General features: G+C 33.6%; 2 protein-coding genes across 2 annotated transcripts; one reads left to right on the top strand and one right to left on the bottom strand.

Moving 5' to 3' along the window:
• The first annotated feature begins 13,346 nt into the window (after positions 1 to 13,346).
• Positions 13,347 to 17,726, top strand: LOC143573766 (vacuole membrane protein KMS1-like). The gene is made up of 8 exons (XM_077058564.1): positions 13,347 to 13,453; positions 14,113 to 14,324; positions 14,390 to 14,468; positions 15,201 to 15,503; positions 16,351 to 16,505; positions 16,598 to 16,714; positions 16,792 to 16,968; positions 17,313 to 17,726. The coding sequence occupies exons 1-8, from the start codon at positions 13,441 to 13,443 to the stop codon at positions 17,484 to 17,486; spliced, it is 1,230 nt and encodes a 409-aa protein (XP_076914679.1). The 5' UTR covers positions 13,347 to 13,440; the 3' UTR covers positions 17,487 to 17,726.
• Positions 17,727 to 18,487: 761 nt separating this feature from the next.
• On the bottom strand, positions 18,488 to 19,526 carry LOC143573765 (uncharacterized). Its single transcript, XM_077058563.1, has one exon. The coding sequence runs from the start codon at positions 19,433 to 19,435 to the stop codon at positions 18,539 to 18,541; it is 897 nt and encodes a 298-aa protein (XP_076914678.1). The 5' UTR covers positions 19,436 to 19,526; the 3' UTR covers positions 18,488 to 18,538.
• Between the last annotated feature and the right edge of the window lie 946 nt (positions 19,527 to 20,472).

Raw genomic sequence — 20,472 nt, 5'->3', positions numbered from 1 at the left:
TAGGGTTCTTGAACAATAACCAAAGTTTAAGATCAATTACTTAGGGTTTATGGCTGAGATTTATGATGTATAAGATGCCTAGCAGCTGCACAAGATCCCCCTTGATGTTCTTCTTCCTCTCCAGCCGCCACAATCACCTCAGCCGCCTCCTTCTTCTCTTTTTTCTTTCTTCTTTTGGCTACTGAAGTCCGATCGGACTTGTAGAAGGAATTAGGGTTTTTGTATTTTCGGGATTAGGGCTGGAGTTATGGCTGAATTCTCTATTAATTATCTTCATATAATATTATAAAAGGCTTCTAACTTGTGGGCTTGGGTTGGGCCTTGAGTTATAGCTTCAAAACTTGACCAACAAGTCCTCTAGAATCTTCCAAATTGACTCTTTTTTCACAATCTTTCATAAACCTACAATTAACATTTAAACTTTGTAAATTATTGCACTTAGCCCCCAATACTTTCATAAAATAAACAAATAAGCATAAAAACCATGATAAATTCATAAGAAAAGTAAGTGTGTTTCACTACACATCACTTCTCTTATAAGCATCATGTACCCAGTGGTTTCCGCCACAGACTTTGCACCATGGTTCTCCACCTTGTACTCTGAACATCTTCTCTTTAAAAAACACTCAAAAAAAAAGCATCACGGGCACCAAATAAACTAATTAAAATAACTAATCTAATCTAAATATAAACACGAAACACAATAGGCAAGTCCCCAACTCGAGTTGTTCTATAATCGCCTCAAACTGTGTCCCCGGCAACGGCGCCAAAAAATTGATGTGTGCCTAATTCACGAATATATATATATATATATATATATATATATATATATATATATGAAACTCACAACTAAGATTTAATTTTAAAATGGATTATCCTAATAATTCCACACACAACCGGCAAGTGTACTAATTGTAAGTAGTATAGAACTAAGAAGTCTGAGTATCGACCACAAGGATACGTGAAAACGCTTTAGATTACTTAACCCTAGACAAGACCTTCATAAGAATAGAATTTTGATTAAATTAATTATTAAAGTCTACTTGACCTAATTTACTTTAACCTAACTTAATTAATTAAACTGGACTAAACGGACCAACTGACAAAACTTACCAAACTTAGAACACTTAACAACCCTTAATTGATACGATGGAGAAAACGTCTACCTAGGTAAGAATAAAATTGATGGCTCAATAAATAAATGCATTAAATGATCTTTAGATACCGGTATCTAAAGATGACACAACTAAGGTTCGCTCAAGCTAGCTAGATCACCTATCGGTCTCACTAACAAACCCTAACTACACTTAACTTATTAGAAAAGCAAACCAGAAAATGATTACTAAGGTGTTCTAATGTCGAATCTCCTCTCGGACTCATCGACACTCAACCCTAATGGAAATGAATACTACACAACCAAGGATAGAGGAACAATTCAATTTAACACAAACTAGATCAACTAGTCGCTCAAAAACCCAAACCCGACAAGAACCGAACTCGCTCTCGCGCAATTCTAATCCTAGCATGCAAAGGCTATGAGACAACCATAACTTCTTATCACCTCTCATTCTCTAAGAATGTGTACACCCACTGATATTTATCAAATAACTCACTTAACAAAACCCTACGGTTATACATACCGCAAACAAACCCAAACACAAAGTCTAGAATTAAACATGCAAAAATCAATTAATACAAAATCAACCAATCAAAGCATGAGGTTTATGAAGTAATATTAATAAAATTCCAGCAACTAAACACAACCTAATTCATATATAAATCAAACTTTACAATAGCAATTCAAGTCTTTTGATCAAGCAATTCATAATACTCATCAAACTTGAACAATTATCATCAAACATACGTAGAACTAGCAAGACTAGCCAAGCATCTTAAATGGACAGAATCATATGCTTATAAAAACATTCATATTACTCATCCAAGTCATAAGTAAACTCATTCAACAATCAAGAATAATCAAACACAGCTCAATCTTTAATTCAATTGCAAAAGAATTCAACTTTAAGATAAAAAAACAAGACAATTATGAAACTTAAATCAAACCAAAGTATATGATGATGAAGTATGATGATGATGGATGTCTTTGAAGGCTTAAAACATGTAGAAAACACTTGAAACTTGCTGAAAAACTCTCTTTTTCTTCCTCTTAGCTGTTACCGATCGAAACTTCACAAAAGGATTAGGGTTTTTATTTTCTTTTTCTTCTTTTCTTCCTTGTTGCTGCTGATATCGGGATTATGGGGTTGGTTAGGGTTTGTTTTCGTGTTGTTTATTATATTACGTCACTTAAGGGCTTCACAAAATGGATATGGGTCGGGCCTTCAACTTCGTTCTTCAATAATAGTGCACAATGAGCCTCTAAGTCTCTTTCAAAGCTCAGTTTCTTTCTCTTTGAACTCGTAACTTACAAAATACATATTCATGTTAGATCATACTCAAAACAAGTTAAAAACATTAAATATTAGATGAACAAGCGATTAAAACAAAGATAAATAGTGCGGAAAATAGTGTGTTTTACAACACATCAGTTTTGAAGTTTATAAACTGAAAGAATTCTATGAAGACAAAGGTGCAACTGTTACTCTTATTTGGTTTGAAGAGATGGAGTCTATTGTAATAATAAGAAAGTATACTGAAGGTGAAAGGATCTAGTATACCTCTCAAATGTTCAAAGGGGAGGTGCTGGAATGGTAGAATACCTTAGTTGAAGTATAGGATAGAAGCAATCTGTACAATTTAGAATGGAAAACTTTCAAAGAGTTGATTAAGCAAAAGTTATGTCTAATTCAAGAAATTGACCAAATTCAAACCAAACTATGGAGTCATAAAATGATCGGAACCAATCTTAAGTAGTATAACACAAATTCATTGAGTATTGTGGTCTAGTACCATATTTATTTACCTCCTAGTACAATAAGGTCACACGTTACATTTATGGGTTACCTAAGGAGATTCGTGATCTTGTTCGATCACATATATTGTCAACTATTGAATCTGCTATAGGTTGGGTACCTAATGGATGGTATAATTAGAAACCGTGATGAAGAGAAAATTAATAATAGTGAAAAGAAAAATGATGGTGATGGAAGGAGGAAGTTTGATAAACATAAAGAGGGGTCGTTTGTTTTTTCTCGACCGACTTGTAAGAATTGTGGGAAAGGCATGTTGGAAAGTGTCTACGACTAGCAATCAAGACTGATGTTCACAAGATGATCTGTCTGCAACTTGCAACTTTTATAAGAGACCTGGTCACACGGAAGATGATTGTAGAAATAAAACCATAGTGTGTTTTAACTGTGGTGAAAAGGCCACTTTAGCATCAAATGCACCAAGAAGAAGCCAACAACTGGTGGTGCTGGAGGAAGTGCTCTTAAGAAGGACGCCAGAAAGGGAAACACTCGTGCTTTCACGCTCAATACCCAGAAAGCGGGAGAAATACCAAGCATGATTAATGGTATGTTTTCTATAAATAATGCTTATACTAGAGTTTAGTATGATTCAGGAGCAAATCAAAGTTATGTAGATTATAAGTTTTGTAGTCTATTAAATGAACCTCTAGTTATATTAAACAGTGATTATGAGGTAGAAACCACTAATGGAAACCTAATCAAAATATCTGATGTCTTAAGTAGTTGTCATATTTCCTTAGCCGGACACAATATACAGGTACAACTGTTGACTATGAAATTAGCATGTTTCGATATAATATTAGGAATGGATTGGTTATCCGCTAACCAGGCCCATATCCTATGCGAATAAAAAGCCATTGACATCATAATCTCAAACAATAAAATCATCCGTATAGTTGGAGATAAAGAAGAAAGAAGAGTTGAAATTATTTCTAAAATTAAAGCAAGTCATGGTATAGGTAAGGGATGCCTCGCATTCAAGGCCTATGTAACTAAGGAACCCAAAATTTCTCCAGATTAGCAGTCCCTTTAACCTCCCTCACCAAAAAATCAGTCAAATTTGAATGGGGACCAAAACAAAAAGAAGCATTTGAAACTCTTAAGCAGAAACTAAAAAATGCACCCATCTTCGCTTTGCGAGAAGGTTTAGATAACTTCACCGTATACTGTGATGCTTTGCACACGGGTATGGTATGTGTCTTAATGCAAGGTAAGAAAGTTATTGCTTATGCTTCTAGACAGTTAAAGATTCATAAAAAGAATTATACAGCACACGATCTAGAGTTAGGTGCCATAATCTTCGCGTTAAAGTTATGGAGGCAATATATCGATGGTGTCAAGTTCATTATCTATATGGATCACAAAAGTTTGAAACACATATTTTATCAAAAGGAATTAAAATTGAGACAAAGACGTTGGATGGAAACCCTTAACGACTATGATTGTGAAATCATATATCATGAAGGTAAAGCTAATGCGGTAGCCAATGCTCTGAGCAGGAAAGAACACCACAACCCAAAAAGAGTTCATGCTCTTCGATTAGACTTGCAAATTGACTTAAGAAGTCAAATCAAATAGGCTTAGAAGTTGGCACTAGAAAAAGGAAAGATAAAAGATGAAAAGGAAATTGGTACATGATCAATTAATCAAGGGTGATGATAAAATATTGTGGCTAGGTAAAAAAATTTGGGTACCAATGGTAGGAAATTTATGAGAAAATATCTTGGAGGAAGCTCATAAGTCAAAGTATACAATGCATCATCACAGTGAAGATGTATCATAATTTCAAGGACGATTATTGGTGGATTGGTATAAAGAAAGATGTTTCCTTATATGTCACTAAATGTTTAACTTGTTCTAAAGTTAAGGCAGAACATCAAAAGCCGTTAGGCTTATTACAACAACCAGAGATACCTATATGGAGGTGGGATATGATAACTATGGATTTCATCATGAAGCTACCAAAGAATTCTCATCAAAATAATGCAATATAAGTTATTGTAGATAGACTTACCAAGTCTGCCCATTTTATTCCAATCTAAGAATCATTCAACATAGATAGATTAGCATAGTTATATGTTGAAATTATCGTATATCTACACAGTGTGCCACTATCCATCATTTCAGATAGAGATAGTCATTTCACCTCCAATTTTTGGAAAATCTTTCAAAATGCAATAGGTGCGCGCTTAAATTTAAGTACAACCTATCACCCGCAAACAGATGGACAAAGTGAAAGAACTATTCAAACCTTGGAAGATATGCCTTGTGCTTGTGTTATAGACTTAGGAGGTAGTTCGGATACTCACCTATCCCTAGTGGAATTCTCGTACAACAACACTTATAATACAAGTATTCAAATGGCACCATTCGAAGCATTATACGGATCGAAATGTTGAACAACCGTATGTTGGTATGCAATCAATGATACCAGTCATCAGGACCTGAAATTGTTCAAAGGAAAACTGACCAAGTGACACAGATTAGAGAATTATTGAAGGCAGCTCAAGACAGGCAAAAGAGTTATGCTGGAATACCTCAAAAACTAATAGAATTTCAAGAAGGAGACAGAGTGTTGTTTAAGGTATCACCTTGGAAATGTGTAGTACGTTTTGGTAAGAAAGAAAATTTAAGTCTGCGTTTTGTTGGACCATTTAAAATTCTCGAAATGGTAGGACCAATAGCATATCAATTAGAATTACCGAACAAAATGAAAGGAAACCACAATGTGTTTCACGTGTCCACTTTATGAAAATGTATGGCCGACGAACCACATGTGGTGCCTCTAAAAGATGTGCGAGTAAATGAGAAACTCAAAATTATAGAGGAACCGGTACAAAAGTGAAGATAGTCAAACAAAGTTCCTTGAGCGTAAGAGATTGAAGCTTGTAAAGTTAGGTGGAATCCCGACGTGACCCGGAATTCACTTGGGAACAATAATCCGAAATGAAGAAGAAATACCCACATCTATTCCAGTAAATCTAGAGGACGAGATTTTCTTTAGGTGGGGAGGATGTAACATCTCGAAAATTTTCAATTAAAGTTTAGGCTAATATGTCAATTCTCAAAGTTAAGAGACTAGAAATGAAATTCTGAGTTTCAAGGTGCTGCTACGTGACAAGATAACTATAAACCCATCGCGATACGCGATGGAAGTTCAACAAAACCGAGAAAAGACAGTGTCGCGCTACACGATGGTCAAACCAATTGGGTCATCGCGATACACAAAGACCACGTTAAGTTAGCGGGTACATGTGTCAACACGTGGCACGATTTCACAGGCCACGTGTCAACACATGGCAATCTAGCAAAAAATGCGGCGACGCGTATCGTGACGGCCACAACCAAGCTTCATCGCGATACGCGATGGGAGCCATAACTCGCCTAGAAAAAGGGGGCTACGGGTTTGAACATTCTTCATCCCAAAACACCTTCACTTTCACGCACTTAGCATAGTTGTAACAACTTGAAATTTTCGTGTATATATTTTCCTGAACCGTTTTCGTTTTCGGGTAAATTAATCAATAAAATATTTATCTTATCTAATTATATTTTCTTTTTCTCTATTTGATTAATATTTTAATATTTTAACTTTGAATATAATGCAAATATCACCCTTAAAGTTATTTTTAATCCAATTTGTATGCAAAGATAAACTTTAAGGACTAATATGCAGTTTTTATAAAATATTATAACCATCTTCCTCCTCCTAACCCAAAAATAACCCATTAACCCAGACCCGTAACCCGTATACCCATAGTGTTGCTTGAGCCTTAATCCTCAATGTATATTTGGAATTGATCCTTTCAAATCGTTACTACGCGTTATATGACTCACACCGACATTTTAATTATAGAATAGGATCAAGGGACGATTCGTTTTGATTATTGTACAAATCGTCTTAAGGGGGATTTGGGATTATGCTTTTTACACAATCATAACTCAATTAAACATGTACAGACCTTCATAGTAACCTGACAATCCTAATCCTTAACCTAATCGCACTAAATGACTCTGTATGGTTCCCTTACGAGTTCGGTTTCAGGCCGCTAAGAGGCGTCGACCGTTCACCATCTATACAGCATCGTTTTTGTTAATTTTTACATGCATTCAGATCGTCTTGAACCGCTCATCATTAACCTTAACCTTAATTGAACAAACTTTTAACGGATTAATCAATTGTGATTTCTAGGGTTCTTAATCAAATAGGGGTATTCTGGGTTGTGTATATAATATTTTGTTTGTGTAGCTGGTGGGTGTATGTCTGTTTATGTATTGTGTCGGCCAGGGGCGCAGGAATCCCCGGCCAACACAGTTTCTTTTTGGTTATTTTATGGGGAAATTACCAAAATAGACATGTTTGACCAAAATTTACCAAAATAGACATGCCTATTTTAGCGTCCATCTATCCAATCATTGATTTTTCGACCAATAAACAACTGACACGTCACCGAAGCCGGCTAAGCCTTAGTCGCCACTTTATGGACTCAGAATTTTATGAAAAGTAAACGGGACCAACCTTTAGCCAATAAAAATTCGACACGTGTCAAAGGCGGCTAAACTTAGCCTACATCTATGGTTATTTAGCCGGCATCATTGACTTTTAGCCGGTTTCGGGATATGTGTCTATTCACATAGCCGACTCAAAATATTCCTTCTTAGCCGGCTCCAACTCGGCTTGTAGGCTAAGGCTTCACTTAGTCGTCTTCTTTTTTTTCATTGAGCCGTCTAATTTTAGCCACCAAAATTGAATATTTTACCAACCCTACCAACCTTATTAAATATTTAGCCGGCTACTATCTTTTTAACTCTTAGCCGTCTTCTTAGCCGGTGTAAATTTAGCCCCCAACTTTTATAGCCGTCTTCTTAGCCGTCTTCTTGGCGGCTAAATGAAAAAAAAAACGGCTAAGTGAAGCTTTAGTCCACAAGCTGAGTAAACGACGATGTTAACAAACATATTTTTTTTAAAAAAAATGAGGATCTTGTGTGATAAGAAAGTTAAAAAGTTGGATATGGTGGTAATGGTTTTATAAGATGGAGTGAAGATGATTGTATAGTTTTATAAGAATGGTTGGTGAAAAATTAAATTTGGGTAGGTAATGTATTTATTTCTAATGGCTAAAACATGTCGGCTAAGAGAAAAAAAATTGCCGGCTAAGAGAAAAAATAAAGTAGAAACCGGTTAAGTAATTAATTGATTAGGTCAAAGTATTAAATTTCGGGGGCTAAATTTACACTGGCTAAGAGATAAAAAGATAGTAGTCGGCTAAATATTTAATAGGGTTGGTAGGGTTGGTAAAATATTCAATTTTGGCGGCTAAAATTAGACGGCTAAATGAAAAAAAAAAGACTCATAAGTGAAGTCTTAGCCTACAAGCGGAGTTGGAGCCGGCTAAGAAGGAATATTTTGAGCCGGCTAAGTGAATAGACACATATCCTGAAGCCGGCTAAAAGTCAATGATGACGGCTAAATAACCATAGATGTAGGCTAAGTTTAGCCTCCTTTGACACGTGTCGAATTTTTATTGGCTAAAGGTGGGTCCCTTACTTTTCATAAAATTATGTGCCCATAAAGTGGCGGCTAAGGCTTAGCCGGCTTCGGTGACTTGTCAGTTGTTTATTGGTCGAAAAATCAATGATTGAAGAGATGTAGGCTAAATAGGCATTGTCTATTTTGGTAAAATTTTGGTCCAACATGCCTATTTTGGTGATTTTTCCTTATTTTATACTTAATTCGTTTAAGTGTTAAATGGTTTATAATTCATTTTCATTTATATAAAATATTTAATAAACGTTATTTTATTAACCGGCACTTATTAATTCACGTCTTTAGTCACTTAGTTATATATATATATATATATATAAGAGTTCAAATAAAAAATAATTGTTTTGTGAGAAGTGTGGAAAGAGCTTTAAAATAAAAAAAACCACCTAAATATAACAATATACCATGTAAATATGAAACAATACAATTATTTAGAAACTACCAATCTCAAACACTAGATCATAGATTCAAGTGCCTAGATCTATTCTTATTCTTCTCACAAAAATATTGTTTTTTACATTAACCCTACCATATATATATATATATATATATATATATATATATATATAGGGAATGGATCATGCGAGAAGTGATATTACAGTGAGAAGTGCGAGAAATAGATCTTAACCATTGATCTAGAGTAATCAACGGTGGAAAATAGAAAATGGCACTTTTGTAAATTTCCGTACATTTTGAACTCCTCATTTATAATAAAAAGGGTAAAAGTGTAAGGCCAAAAATATGAAACCTAAAAAATTTATGAGAGTCCCTATTCTATGCCCAACAATCATGCAACTATGCAACTGTTGAAATTCAACTAGCTTCTTTTTTCTTTTTCCTTGTTTTTAATATAGGTGTTATAATTTTTTTCTAGTGGTCAGCTTATAAATGTGTAGGAGTTGCAAAGTTACTAGAATATTTTGTTTTTTAGGTAAATAATATGCATGTATTTCTTATTTAATGTGTAAGTTATTATATTATAAAAACGTATGCGGAGTTTCTGTGTATGGATTTCTTTTATTGTGTGTAAGGTTTTTACAATGTAAGTTATGCTTTGTGTTGTATGTCGTGAACGAATTTTCTACTTGTACATTGTGTAGGTTATGTTTAATGTGTTAGGAATACATTACATAAATAATCCTACACACAATAAAATTTATACATACACAAATTTATAAACTACCTACACTATATATATATATATATATATATATATATGAACCTACACAGGTTAAAATTTACATATACATGATTCGAAATACCACCGACACGTTATATATATATATATATATGAACTGATACACGCTAAAATTTACACATACATAATTCGAAAATACCACCTACACAATACTTATATGTATCTACACACGATAAAATTTACTCATACAAAATTCGAAATACCACTTACATAGTACACAAATGATCCTACATAAGATAAAATTTACATATACACAATTCGAAATACTACCTACACAATAGATATATGATCCTACACGTGATAAAATTTACACATACACAATTCGAAATACCCCTACACAACATACACGAATCTAAATTTATATTTTGTAATTTGTGTGTAGTGTATTTAATTAACATGCATCAAATTTTTTTTCTTAGTCGGTTAAGCAAGTTTTTTATAATTCAAGCATCTAGATTATGATAGAACTTACAACCTTGTACATAGTGTGCATGATTATAATATGCATTGTTAATATTTAACATGTTGTGAATTTTATTGAATAATCGGATGGAATAAAAAGGAAATGGATATTTGTTTATCAAATATCTTGTTCGAATTGTGATTAAGTTGACAATATTCAATTAAAATATTTGTGTTTAAATGAATAATCCTTAAAAAAGGTTTGTTAGAATTTGGTTGTACTTAGGTTATATATCAAATTTTGAAACATAATTTAAAAAAGGTGATAAGTTATGTATAAAAAAAGGAATCTATAACTTTCTCCATTTAATTGTTCTTACCAAAAATATATAAATATTTCTTTTACTAATATACCCTTGTAATAAAATAAAGGATAAAGAAATAGAAAAAATGTGATTGGTTGGATTTATTTCTCGCACTTCTCGTTTTAAAAATATTTCTGAAATGAACCTAACCCTATATAGGGATATATATATATATATATATATATATATATATACATGTATGTATTATAAGTATATGTTAATAATAAACGAACATTATTTTATTAAAACCCGAACATCATTATTGATGTTTCTCGTCGTTGAACACCTTTATAAATTTCGTATATGCATTATTCTTTAAACAAGAATATAATAAACGTGTTAAACGTATTAATTACATCTTTACCATTATATTTTCGTTAAAGATTCCAAAATATATTTTTATGATAATAATTTCATATAAATGTTTATATTATAATTAGTTAATATTATTATATTACATGTAATATCTATCTTATCATTACACATTAAAATTAACTATTTTATCTCAACTCATATATATTTATTTAAGCTAATTATATTGTTTTTGTAATAACCGTAGAGATCAATCGTTCAATCAATAACATATTAAATCCCAAACCTAACTCAAATCACATCGAAATCATAATTCATTAAATCATGTTATATTTTATAATTAACTCATATTGTATTATATTTAACTAGGAAATTATTGTCGGTGCATTCCGAAGGGTTAAACTGTTTACTATCACATCATCATCACTTATACTTCGTTCATCTAATCAGGTGAGTAATCACTCCCCTATTTTACCTCTTTTGGACTTATGTGTACCAAATATCAATTTACACATTCTATCATATTTTCAAATGCAAACTGTTAATATTTGTGTTGTGTATCAATTGAATGACTACTTGCTACTAGTTGTTTGTTTATGTGTTTATTTATCACATTAGGATGGGTCCATCATTATAATCATATCATGTCTTAGCGGACGGCGTTCGATCGCATGACAATGGTTTCACCGAAAACTCAATTACTCACTCATGGTAACCATCGATCGATTCACGTGTCAACGGTTTAGCCCACACATCATTATTGTTTGAAATATGTGCATGCTATTATTTGATTGTTTATACTCACAGATAACAGCTTTGCAGTTTTCATATATAATATTGTATTTTAAAACTGGTGATTTTCTCACTCAACCTAGATTTGACAAAAAATATATTTTGTACGCATTTGCATGTTGGATTGTATAGCAAGGTGAAAAACATTTAGTGATGACCTATAGGATAAAAATGTATACAAGATTGTTTTAGATTTGTTTGTAATATTATAAGAATTGATGTACTGATTTGTAAATTGTTTATTTAAAATAATTAATTGCATATTGTCACTTTGTAATTGCATGATAGTACCTTGTGAGTTGTGAACAATCAGTTCGCGCCCCGGCATTTCCGCCTTAGGGTGGGGTGTGACAATACGAATATGTTCCCAACTTTCCCGGCGAACCAACGAACTGTTTTCTTGATGTATGTGCAAGTTACGAAGCCCTAAAGTCCTTCAAACGTCCAACCATTTCTATTTTCTATTACGGAAGTCCTACTGACGAGTGGCTGCTTTTGGGTGTCATTTCTATGTTATAACAAACTAAGTGAATGAACTCAAAATCAAGCGTATGAGCTCATGAAATTAGTGAATGAATTCAAACTCATATTCAAACTTTCAAACTCAAACCAATATTCAACACATATCCAAAACATACCAATACCAAATCGATTCCACACAAATTCACACCAAATTTCAAACTCAACCACTAAGCACACAATCCGTACCAATTTTCAACCAAATTTGACCTCTCAAAAGTCAAAATCCATAACCGCAACTATTGTAGCATCCCGCCATATCCAGTTCAAATAGAAATCACTCAAATTCGATCAAACTGAACTAATCGAACCAATAATCGGTCAATTAACATCTAACGATCAATCCTCATCCCAATTCCATATCAATTAACAAGTAATTTGAACAAATTATCCAAATTTCAAGTCCGATACAATACGTCTTCAAATTCTGTCCACAACACCAAATTTAGCCTAATTAATGATTTTTTTAACAAATCAAAACACCAGAAAGCTCTGATACCACTTAAGGAATCCATAAATCAACTAACAAAGGCTAATTGATTCATTTCGTTTGGATCTAGTTCTTTTATATTGTATAAATAATCAATTAGGGCTCACTATGTGTAGTGTGTGTTTTCCAAAGTGATTTTGACAGAGTTTGGACACAGGGTTCATAAATAGCTCAGATCGTTAATCATAACATAATTACAAGGTTTATATAGGCAGGGGACTCATTCGCTAACTTCCTAAGCAAATGACCCATATTCGCCTAGCCATTCACTAACATTCCCCGGCATATGGTTTTTACACTAAGAGAATGGTACATATGCCAGCAAACAGGCGTATGGCCTTACAAAACTCTTCATATGTTGAATAAACAAGCGTATGGCCAAAACTTAACTTCATTCACTTACATCACAAGCGAATGGCCTAAACATAAGTTACAAAATAAACCTTGGACTGCTACAAAATGATCAATACTAATAACAAAGAGCAAGACGACAATAGATGTATCTAACAGGTCTTAGATTCAAACACTCGCTAGTTTAACATCGCCGTTTTAAAAAATCAAACAAAAGAAAACATAAAAATGAATGTTGTGAAAACGAAGGAAGTAAATATCCCATTAATATCAACGTGAAGGTTTTGTTGTTTTATCCTAAAAACACTAAGTTTGAAATGTTTTGAAAACCAAACCAAACCAACCACCAACAAAACAGAACAAAAGACACTGAAAGAGAGAGAGAGGCGGCGCCCTATCTCACTGATTCATTCATTCTTCGTATTATCCAACACAACACTGCCTTATATTATATTCCTTCCTCCGGTTGGATGAGTGAGTTTATCATGTTTTAAATTTGGATCTTGTTGTCTTGTCTTCTCAAGCTGTCTGTCCACATGTCGATTTCAGGTTAGGCTTTCACACTCGCATTTGTTTGTTTCATCTGATTAACACTTAATTTACAAGGATTCGATTTGTGGTTCCGATGAATCATATCCTACCCTACCCTTGTTGTTGACTAAGCTTATGTTTTTCTTGGGACTTGGATCAAATACTACAAATGAGTTTTATCCATTGTACGAATTCAAGGAGAAAAGGGACGCTGTCTTAGTACTCTCAATTGAGTAATTACGATAACATAAATAAATACACAACTTGAGTAATAATAATAATAATAATAATTACGCTACTTGTAAAATGCAGCCTAATTATTATTTACTCTCCTTGTATTTTTGTGGTGGTGAAATGCTCTATTCGGAGTAACTGCGAAAATGCCACCGCCTCCTTTTTTTTTCTTCACTCTGTATTCTTCGCAGGATCATTTCATTTGTATGCTAACCCACTCTATGTTTTAGTATCTTAACCTTTCTTTTTTCTAATATATTTATTATTGTAATTCGCTACTTAATTAATTGATAATGTAATAAATCCTGCTCCATTGTTGAGCATCATGTTATGGAATCAGGATAGATATGTAAAGTTTTTATTATTATTATTATCCCAATATTTGCTACAACTTATGAAGGTTTTCATTTAAGCATCTGTATTGTTATTGTTGATGTTTGTAGGATTGCTTGAGAAGCATAAACAAGAGCTCCAGAGTTTAACCCTAACATCGCACCCTTTTAAAACATTGAAGTTATTCGTTGTGGCCATTGCTCAGTATTTACAAAAATCACTCATATACCTTTTAACACATGGTGTTTGGCTTATGCTTCTAGTCATCGTCACGGTTGCAGGGGTAGTAGTGTTTCTCTCTGCAGATGGTCCCCACGCAACGGTACATGTTATTAAGTTTTCAACTTAATAAATGCATTGATTTGTAATCAAAATTTAATCTTGTAGCATGTTGAAGAGCTTCTTAAATATGTAAGATTTGGATTGTGGTGGATAGCTCTCGGTGTCGCGTCTTCTATTGGTCTTGGTGAGCTCATATAAGCAATCTATTTCATTTACCATATTTATTGTTTATAATTATTTTTGTATGATTATCTCTTGGATATATTTTCTCATTTTATTATATCCTATAAATACAGGGTCACAACTCTGATACCATAAAAGTGTTTTATGGTGTTGATTAATTGATAACCCTAATGCAAGGTATTTATAGGGTATATTACAATGAGAGAATATCCCCAATAGATAATTCTACAGAAATATAATTTAAATAAATATGGTAAATTTTCTTATTACATACCGACTTAGGGGTGTGCCTGGCTTGTTTTTGGGCTCAAACTGAACTGAAAATCCAGTTTTTGGATTTTTGAAAACCATTGAGTTTTGGTTATTTCGGTGTTTCAATTTGGGTTTTAAAATTTTGGGCCGAAAAAAATGTCTCAAAATAATGAATTTGGGCCTAAACCTTTGGTCTAATTTTTTTTGTTAAATGATCATTATACATTTGGTCCTAAAATTTTGATGCTACCCATTTATTGATTTCTTACAAATTTAAAAATCAGTATTTTTGGATATGGTTCAGTTTTTAGTTGATAGCAAAACTGTAACCGAGAAACAAAAACCAACCTGTCGGTATTTTATTGGATTCAGTTATTCACTTATTCGTTTGGTTATTTCTGTTTTGTGCACACTCCTACTACATACCTTTAAAGATGGCAACTAGTGTTTAATTATATTATCTTTTTTTGTATTTAATTAGGATCTGGTTTGCACACCTTTGTTCTATATTTGGGCCCACATATTGCATTCTTTACTATAAAAGCCATGCAATGTGGTAGAGTTGATATTAAGAGTGCGGTTTATGATACGATACAATTAAACCAAAGCCCTTCGTGGCTTAAGAAAGATTGTTCCGAGTTCGGGCCCGCGCTGTTTTTATCCTCACATGAGGGGGTTCGGGTCCCGGTTACTAGCATATTGCCGCAAGTACAAGCGGAAGCTATTCTTTGGGGGCTTGGAACCGCATTAGGGGAACTCCCGCCATATTTTATATCAAGGGCAGGTTTGTTAATTTTTCTAGATCTCATTCCCTTTTAAGATTCATAAAAATGTTGAGATTTCAGATATACTATCAGGCTTTGGTATATGGCTTTTATATCTTAGTGTAAAAAACTGTGAGGGGCTATTCTGTGTACAACCAAATGACTCAATATGCTTTATTTACAACGAGATGCCTTGTATTTTCATCTGTTTTATATATCTTATCCTTTTATCGATTTAAGTTTCATAATTTTTTCATCCCTTTGGTTGTTATTACATATAAACCTCCTGCAGGCCCTAAGTTTCCAATTTCGACTCAGAAGTACATAAGACCTTAAGTTTGACCATAATTTGACCCACAAGTATATGAAACCCTAGTTTGACCAAATTATGATTCAGAAGTACATGAGTACCAACCCTATGTTTGACCAATTTTGACCCATAAGTACATGAGATCTTAATGTTGACACAGAAGTAATGTTGACCCAGAAGTACATGGGAACCTAATGTTTACCAATTTTAACCCACATGTACATGATACTCTAATGTTGACCTATTTTTACCCTAATTTAGCTGGATAAAAGCTTAGGCTGCATTAGTTTGGACAGCTTGAATGGCATTATTAGAATTTAGTAGTTTCTTTATATTGAAAGTGATATAATTTAAATGTTTATAAATAGCTTATTCTCCCAGTCATGTGAAAAACTGTGTAGTGTTAAAGAGCGCGTGTTGCATAATCTTTGAAGTTGAAAATGTGAAGACCAAATTACGTTAAAGCCATTAAAAAAATTAAAATGCATAGTTCCAACTGCCAAGTTCGTAAATTGATGTCTTTTATTTTTATTTTTTATTTTTTGTACTTTTTGCAGCAAGTATCTCAGGTGAGAAAATAGATGCTGCAGAAGAACTTGAAGCATCTTCATCAGATAATCACGGAGTTGAATCAATCTTAAATCGTATGAAACGCTGGTTCCTGTCACATGCACAATATTTGAACTTTTTCACCATTTTGGTGCTTGCTTCGGTGAGTTTCAAATTTGCAGTTCCAAATTTATGTTTATTTATTATCACACTTATTATTAATTAAGTAAGCTGGTTTAATCACTTCATTTGTAGGTGCCTAATCCTCTGTTTGACCTAGCTGGCATAATGTGTGGTCAGTTTGGAATTCCATTTTGGGAGTTTTTTCTCGCGACCCTTATCGGGAAGGCTATTGTCAAAACTCATATTCAGGTATTTAAAAGATTTAGTGTTTATGGAATGACCAAAAAGGATATTAAGAAGTAATTATGATATATATGCATTGGCAGACGGTATTTATCATCTCAGTGTGCAACCAACTTCTTGATTGGATAGAAAATGAGTTAATATGGTTGCTTAGTTTTATCCCCGGGGTGGCTTCTGCACTGCCAAATATTGTGGCTAAATTGCATGCAATGAAGGAGAAATATATGGCCGCCTCTCTGCCTGTTACATCAAATATCAAGGTAAGACTGTAATTTCACTACTTTCTTCGTTCATTTTTTAAGTGAAAAGACCCAAAATGTTCATATTAGAAAAGCAGTCTAAAGTTTTGTCCACTTGGCTAAAATCTTTATGTTAAATTTCAATAAATGTTTGTTTTACTACGCATATATAAGTTAGTAATCACGCCATGTAGTTAGTTGATTTGAGTTAAGGATTAACTAAACAGGAAACAAGGTCAAACGGGTTGAAAAGTGCAATCAAATGCATAGATATGTCATAAATGGTTTTTACAACATTATTTGCTCGTTAAATTCAAAAAGACAGATGCATATATTACAACCACTAATGGTTATATATTTTGCAGGTTAAATCATGGGATTTATCGTTTGCTTCGGTTTGGAACTCGATCGTGTGGCTAATGTTGTTAAACTTTTTTGTGAAGATTGTGAACTCGACAGCACAGAGTTATCTAAAGAAGCAGCAAGAAAAAGAAATGGCTGCTATAAAAGAGAAATTGGAAGAGGAGGATAGTCATTAGTTAGTTTCTGTTAATTAGAAAAAACAAATAGGTATTTTTGAATATTATGAAGTGGAAGCAAAAAATGCACAACAGAAAAGAATCAATGTTCACATTATTTGTACTCATCTACAGTAACAATAGTTGCAGTCTAGTTACAGAACTTAAACTGACAATTGAGTACTGGATGCTGGATACATGTTTGGTTTACATACTCTGTAGGTGGTAATTTTGGTCCCTTAATGAAATGCTGAGATATGATCCCCTATTCCCCTGGCATCATTAGGCACCAAACGAGTTTACTGTCTACAGGACTTGGGTAAACATTGGTGGCCAACACAACTTCTATGTGATTTGGGAATGAGTGACTTTGTAATAATAGTAAGGCTAAGGTGGTGTCTCACCTTTGGCATTTAGGCACCAGCTAGCGCAGTTGCAACACACGTCCTAATGTCATTTTGCCAACTCCATTTTTCTTGATATTTCGAGCAGATTTACATTAGACAATACTCAGGGAACCATCTTTAAGTTAAAACCTTATGGCCACATGGAATATAACATAAACAAACAACTCATTCATCTGTCACTCTCACTCGTACAGAGTCAACTCAACCTCGTTCCATTTTGACATGCACAAAAAACGACGAATCCGTTACCTTCCGAACATGCACAAAAAACGACCAATCCATTACCTATCATGCTGTTTCGCAACCTTCTGATTATTCAACTACAAACAAAGACGCTTATCAAGTTACTGCAATCTTTTTAACTTCAGAAATCGTTCACTTTACAATTCATCTAACTTACTACACAACTGATGATAATCCACTGTTATTACTTCATATTTCAACTCCAAATACAAAATAAACACTAAAGTTCCAATCAAATTATTAAACTTAAACAAGTAAAAGAACCTACTAAGAAACTAATTAGCCTCGTATTTTTCTTGTCGGTAACGTTGACAACCTTTTACTGAAAAACTCATTGGACCCCACCAATACTCTGCTAGCCAGCCGGTAAAACACAGCGTGTGTTGGACAGGTGGATTTGAGCCTGAGACCTCCGATACAGGGCTAATTAGGCTTATAATTTACAGAATGAAACCCGGGTTTTGGAACCTTCTTCTTCTTAAGCTTGATCTTCACCATCACACCATTGTTGATCACAGACTGAACCACATTCAAAAGCTTTCCCTCCAATTTCTCCCCCTTTCTCGGGGTATAAACCACATTATGAATATCATCAGCCAAAGCCCTTTGCGCCAACACCTTCCCCACAGCAGCACAAGCTGCATGACTCTTAGTCGAGCCCAAATCAAACTTCATGTCCTTAGAAATCGAATGCGCAACCGCCACCACGTTACTCGTCGCACGATGCACAACGCACGCCCGAACCGACCCTTTCGATACATAAACATCCAAACAAAATGGCTCATGGTATTGCCCTGTCACCTGATTAAAAGTCATAGCCCTTTTCTTCTTTTCAATAAAAAGTCTGTCATCCGACTTCCGTTCAACAATTCCATGGTTTGGTTTCGGTTCAAGTTCTCGGACTCTGTCCTCGTTTTCGGTGGGTTTCGTAACCCTGGACTTGCTTTTGGAAGATTTAGTTTTATGGAACTTGTAATTATACTCCTTTGAATCTTTATCAAGTTTATAAAACAGCTTTCCACATATTCTCATATCATCAATATCATCAAAGCCTAGGTCATCTGAATCTGGGTGTTGATGGTTAAGGGTATTAACCACTTTATTATTGTTGTTATGAAAAGGTGAGGAGCTTAAAGCAGTTGAAAGTTGCCAGGTGTCGTTATCAACAATATCAATTTTGTAATTATTATTATTATTATTATCAGTGGAGTGAAGAGCAATCTGAATTTTAGAAACTGAAGGGTGTAAGGTGGTAAATGAAAGAGAAAGAGTGTGTTTAATGGGTTGAAACCGGTACCTTGTGATGAAGATCCAGGTCATGCTGGTTGAATTTTTGGAAGGTTTTCAGAGAAGCATTACGTCCAACAGTTGGTGTGGTTGATTAAAAACCACCACAATCACCTCCGGCGTTGGTTATATAAAAGCAGAACTCAGAGCAACTCCGTCATGAATCGTGTGTGGTTTAGAACAAAAAGCAGAGGCAAATCGTTGGGGGGTTTTCCGAACCCAAGTAGTATTTTTGGAATCGAAGCATAAACAGGTCGATTGTTTCTAGGTGTTTTGGGGCTAGCTGGGGTTCCGGCGAGAGGGCTATAGAGGATTGGTGGTGGTTTGTGGCTTTTAGGGTACGGTGGATTTGTATAGATGGTGGTTTCTGGCGGTGCTGTGTATAGATAGAGAGGTTGTGTGTGTAATGTATTTGTATATACTTTTACGATAAAATACATTTTATTGATAACATGAAAACAGTAATAACTAATTTGTTATAGTTGTTATTATTAGGTTATTTGTTACGTTGTTATAAGTATTTGTTGTTGTTATTAGGTTTTCTCTTTTTATAAAATATTGTTTATGTAGATTGGTATTATTTCATGCGTTCTCATTTTTGATAGATTAGTATTATTTTCCTAAGTTTTCATGTTAAGATTATTTTGTACATGTAAATATATATATATATATATATATAGGGGATGGATCATCCGAGAAGTTATATTAACCTATATATATATATATATATATATATAGGTTAATATTGTGATTTGTGTAGGGTACCATGAACTAGTTATGTGCATGTATATTAATATTGTGATATTGTAGGTGATCATATGAACTAGTTTTTTTATGTGTAGGTTAATGTTATGATTTGTGTAACTATTTGTTTTTATGATGGCTAATTTAATTTTTTTTGTAGTATGAGTATGATGGTTTTGTTTTATGTATTTTTTAAGATTAAATCAAATTAAAAAATAAATATTAAATTATAGTTATTTGTAACTTAACATTAATTAGTATTAATTACAAAAAAAAACTCTTAAACCTTTTATTAATATACTTCTAGAATTAAATAATTCAAAATT

Source organism: Bidens hawaiensis, unplaced genomic scaffold, assembly GCF_021521415.1.
Source record: "Bidens hawaiensis isolate Kalapana, Puna unplaced genomic scaffold, B.hawaiensis_p1.1 tig00026629_1, whole genome shotgun sequence".
Taxonomy (NCBI): Eukaryota; Viridiplantae; Streptophyta; class Magnoliopsida; order Asterales; family Asteraceae; genus Bidens; species Bidens hawaiensis.
Note: the sequence above shows the minus strand (reverse complement) of the source record. Positions and strands in the feature narration are given on the sequence as shown.

Excerpts from the sequence above, each read along its gene's own strand:
- LOC143573765 (XM_077058563.1), bottom strand. The coding sequence starts at position 19,435 with ATGACCTGGATCTTCATCACAAGGTACCGGTTTCAACCCATTAAACAC.
- LOC143573766 (XM_077058564.1), top strand. Across the intron at positions 16,506-16,597 it reads CCATTTTGGTGCTTGCTTCG|GTGCCTAATCCTCTGTTTGA; the intron begins GTGAGTTTCAAA and ends CTTCATTTGTAG. Across the intron at positions 16,969-17,312 it reads CTGTTACATCAAATATCAAG|GTTAAATCATGGGATTTATC; the intron begins GTAAGACTGTAA and ends TATATTTTGCAG.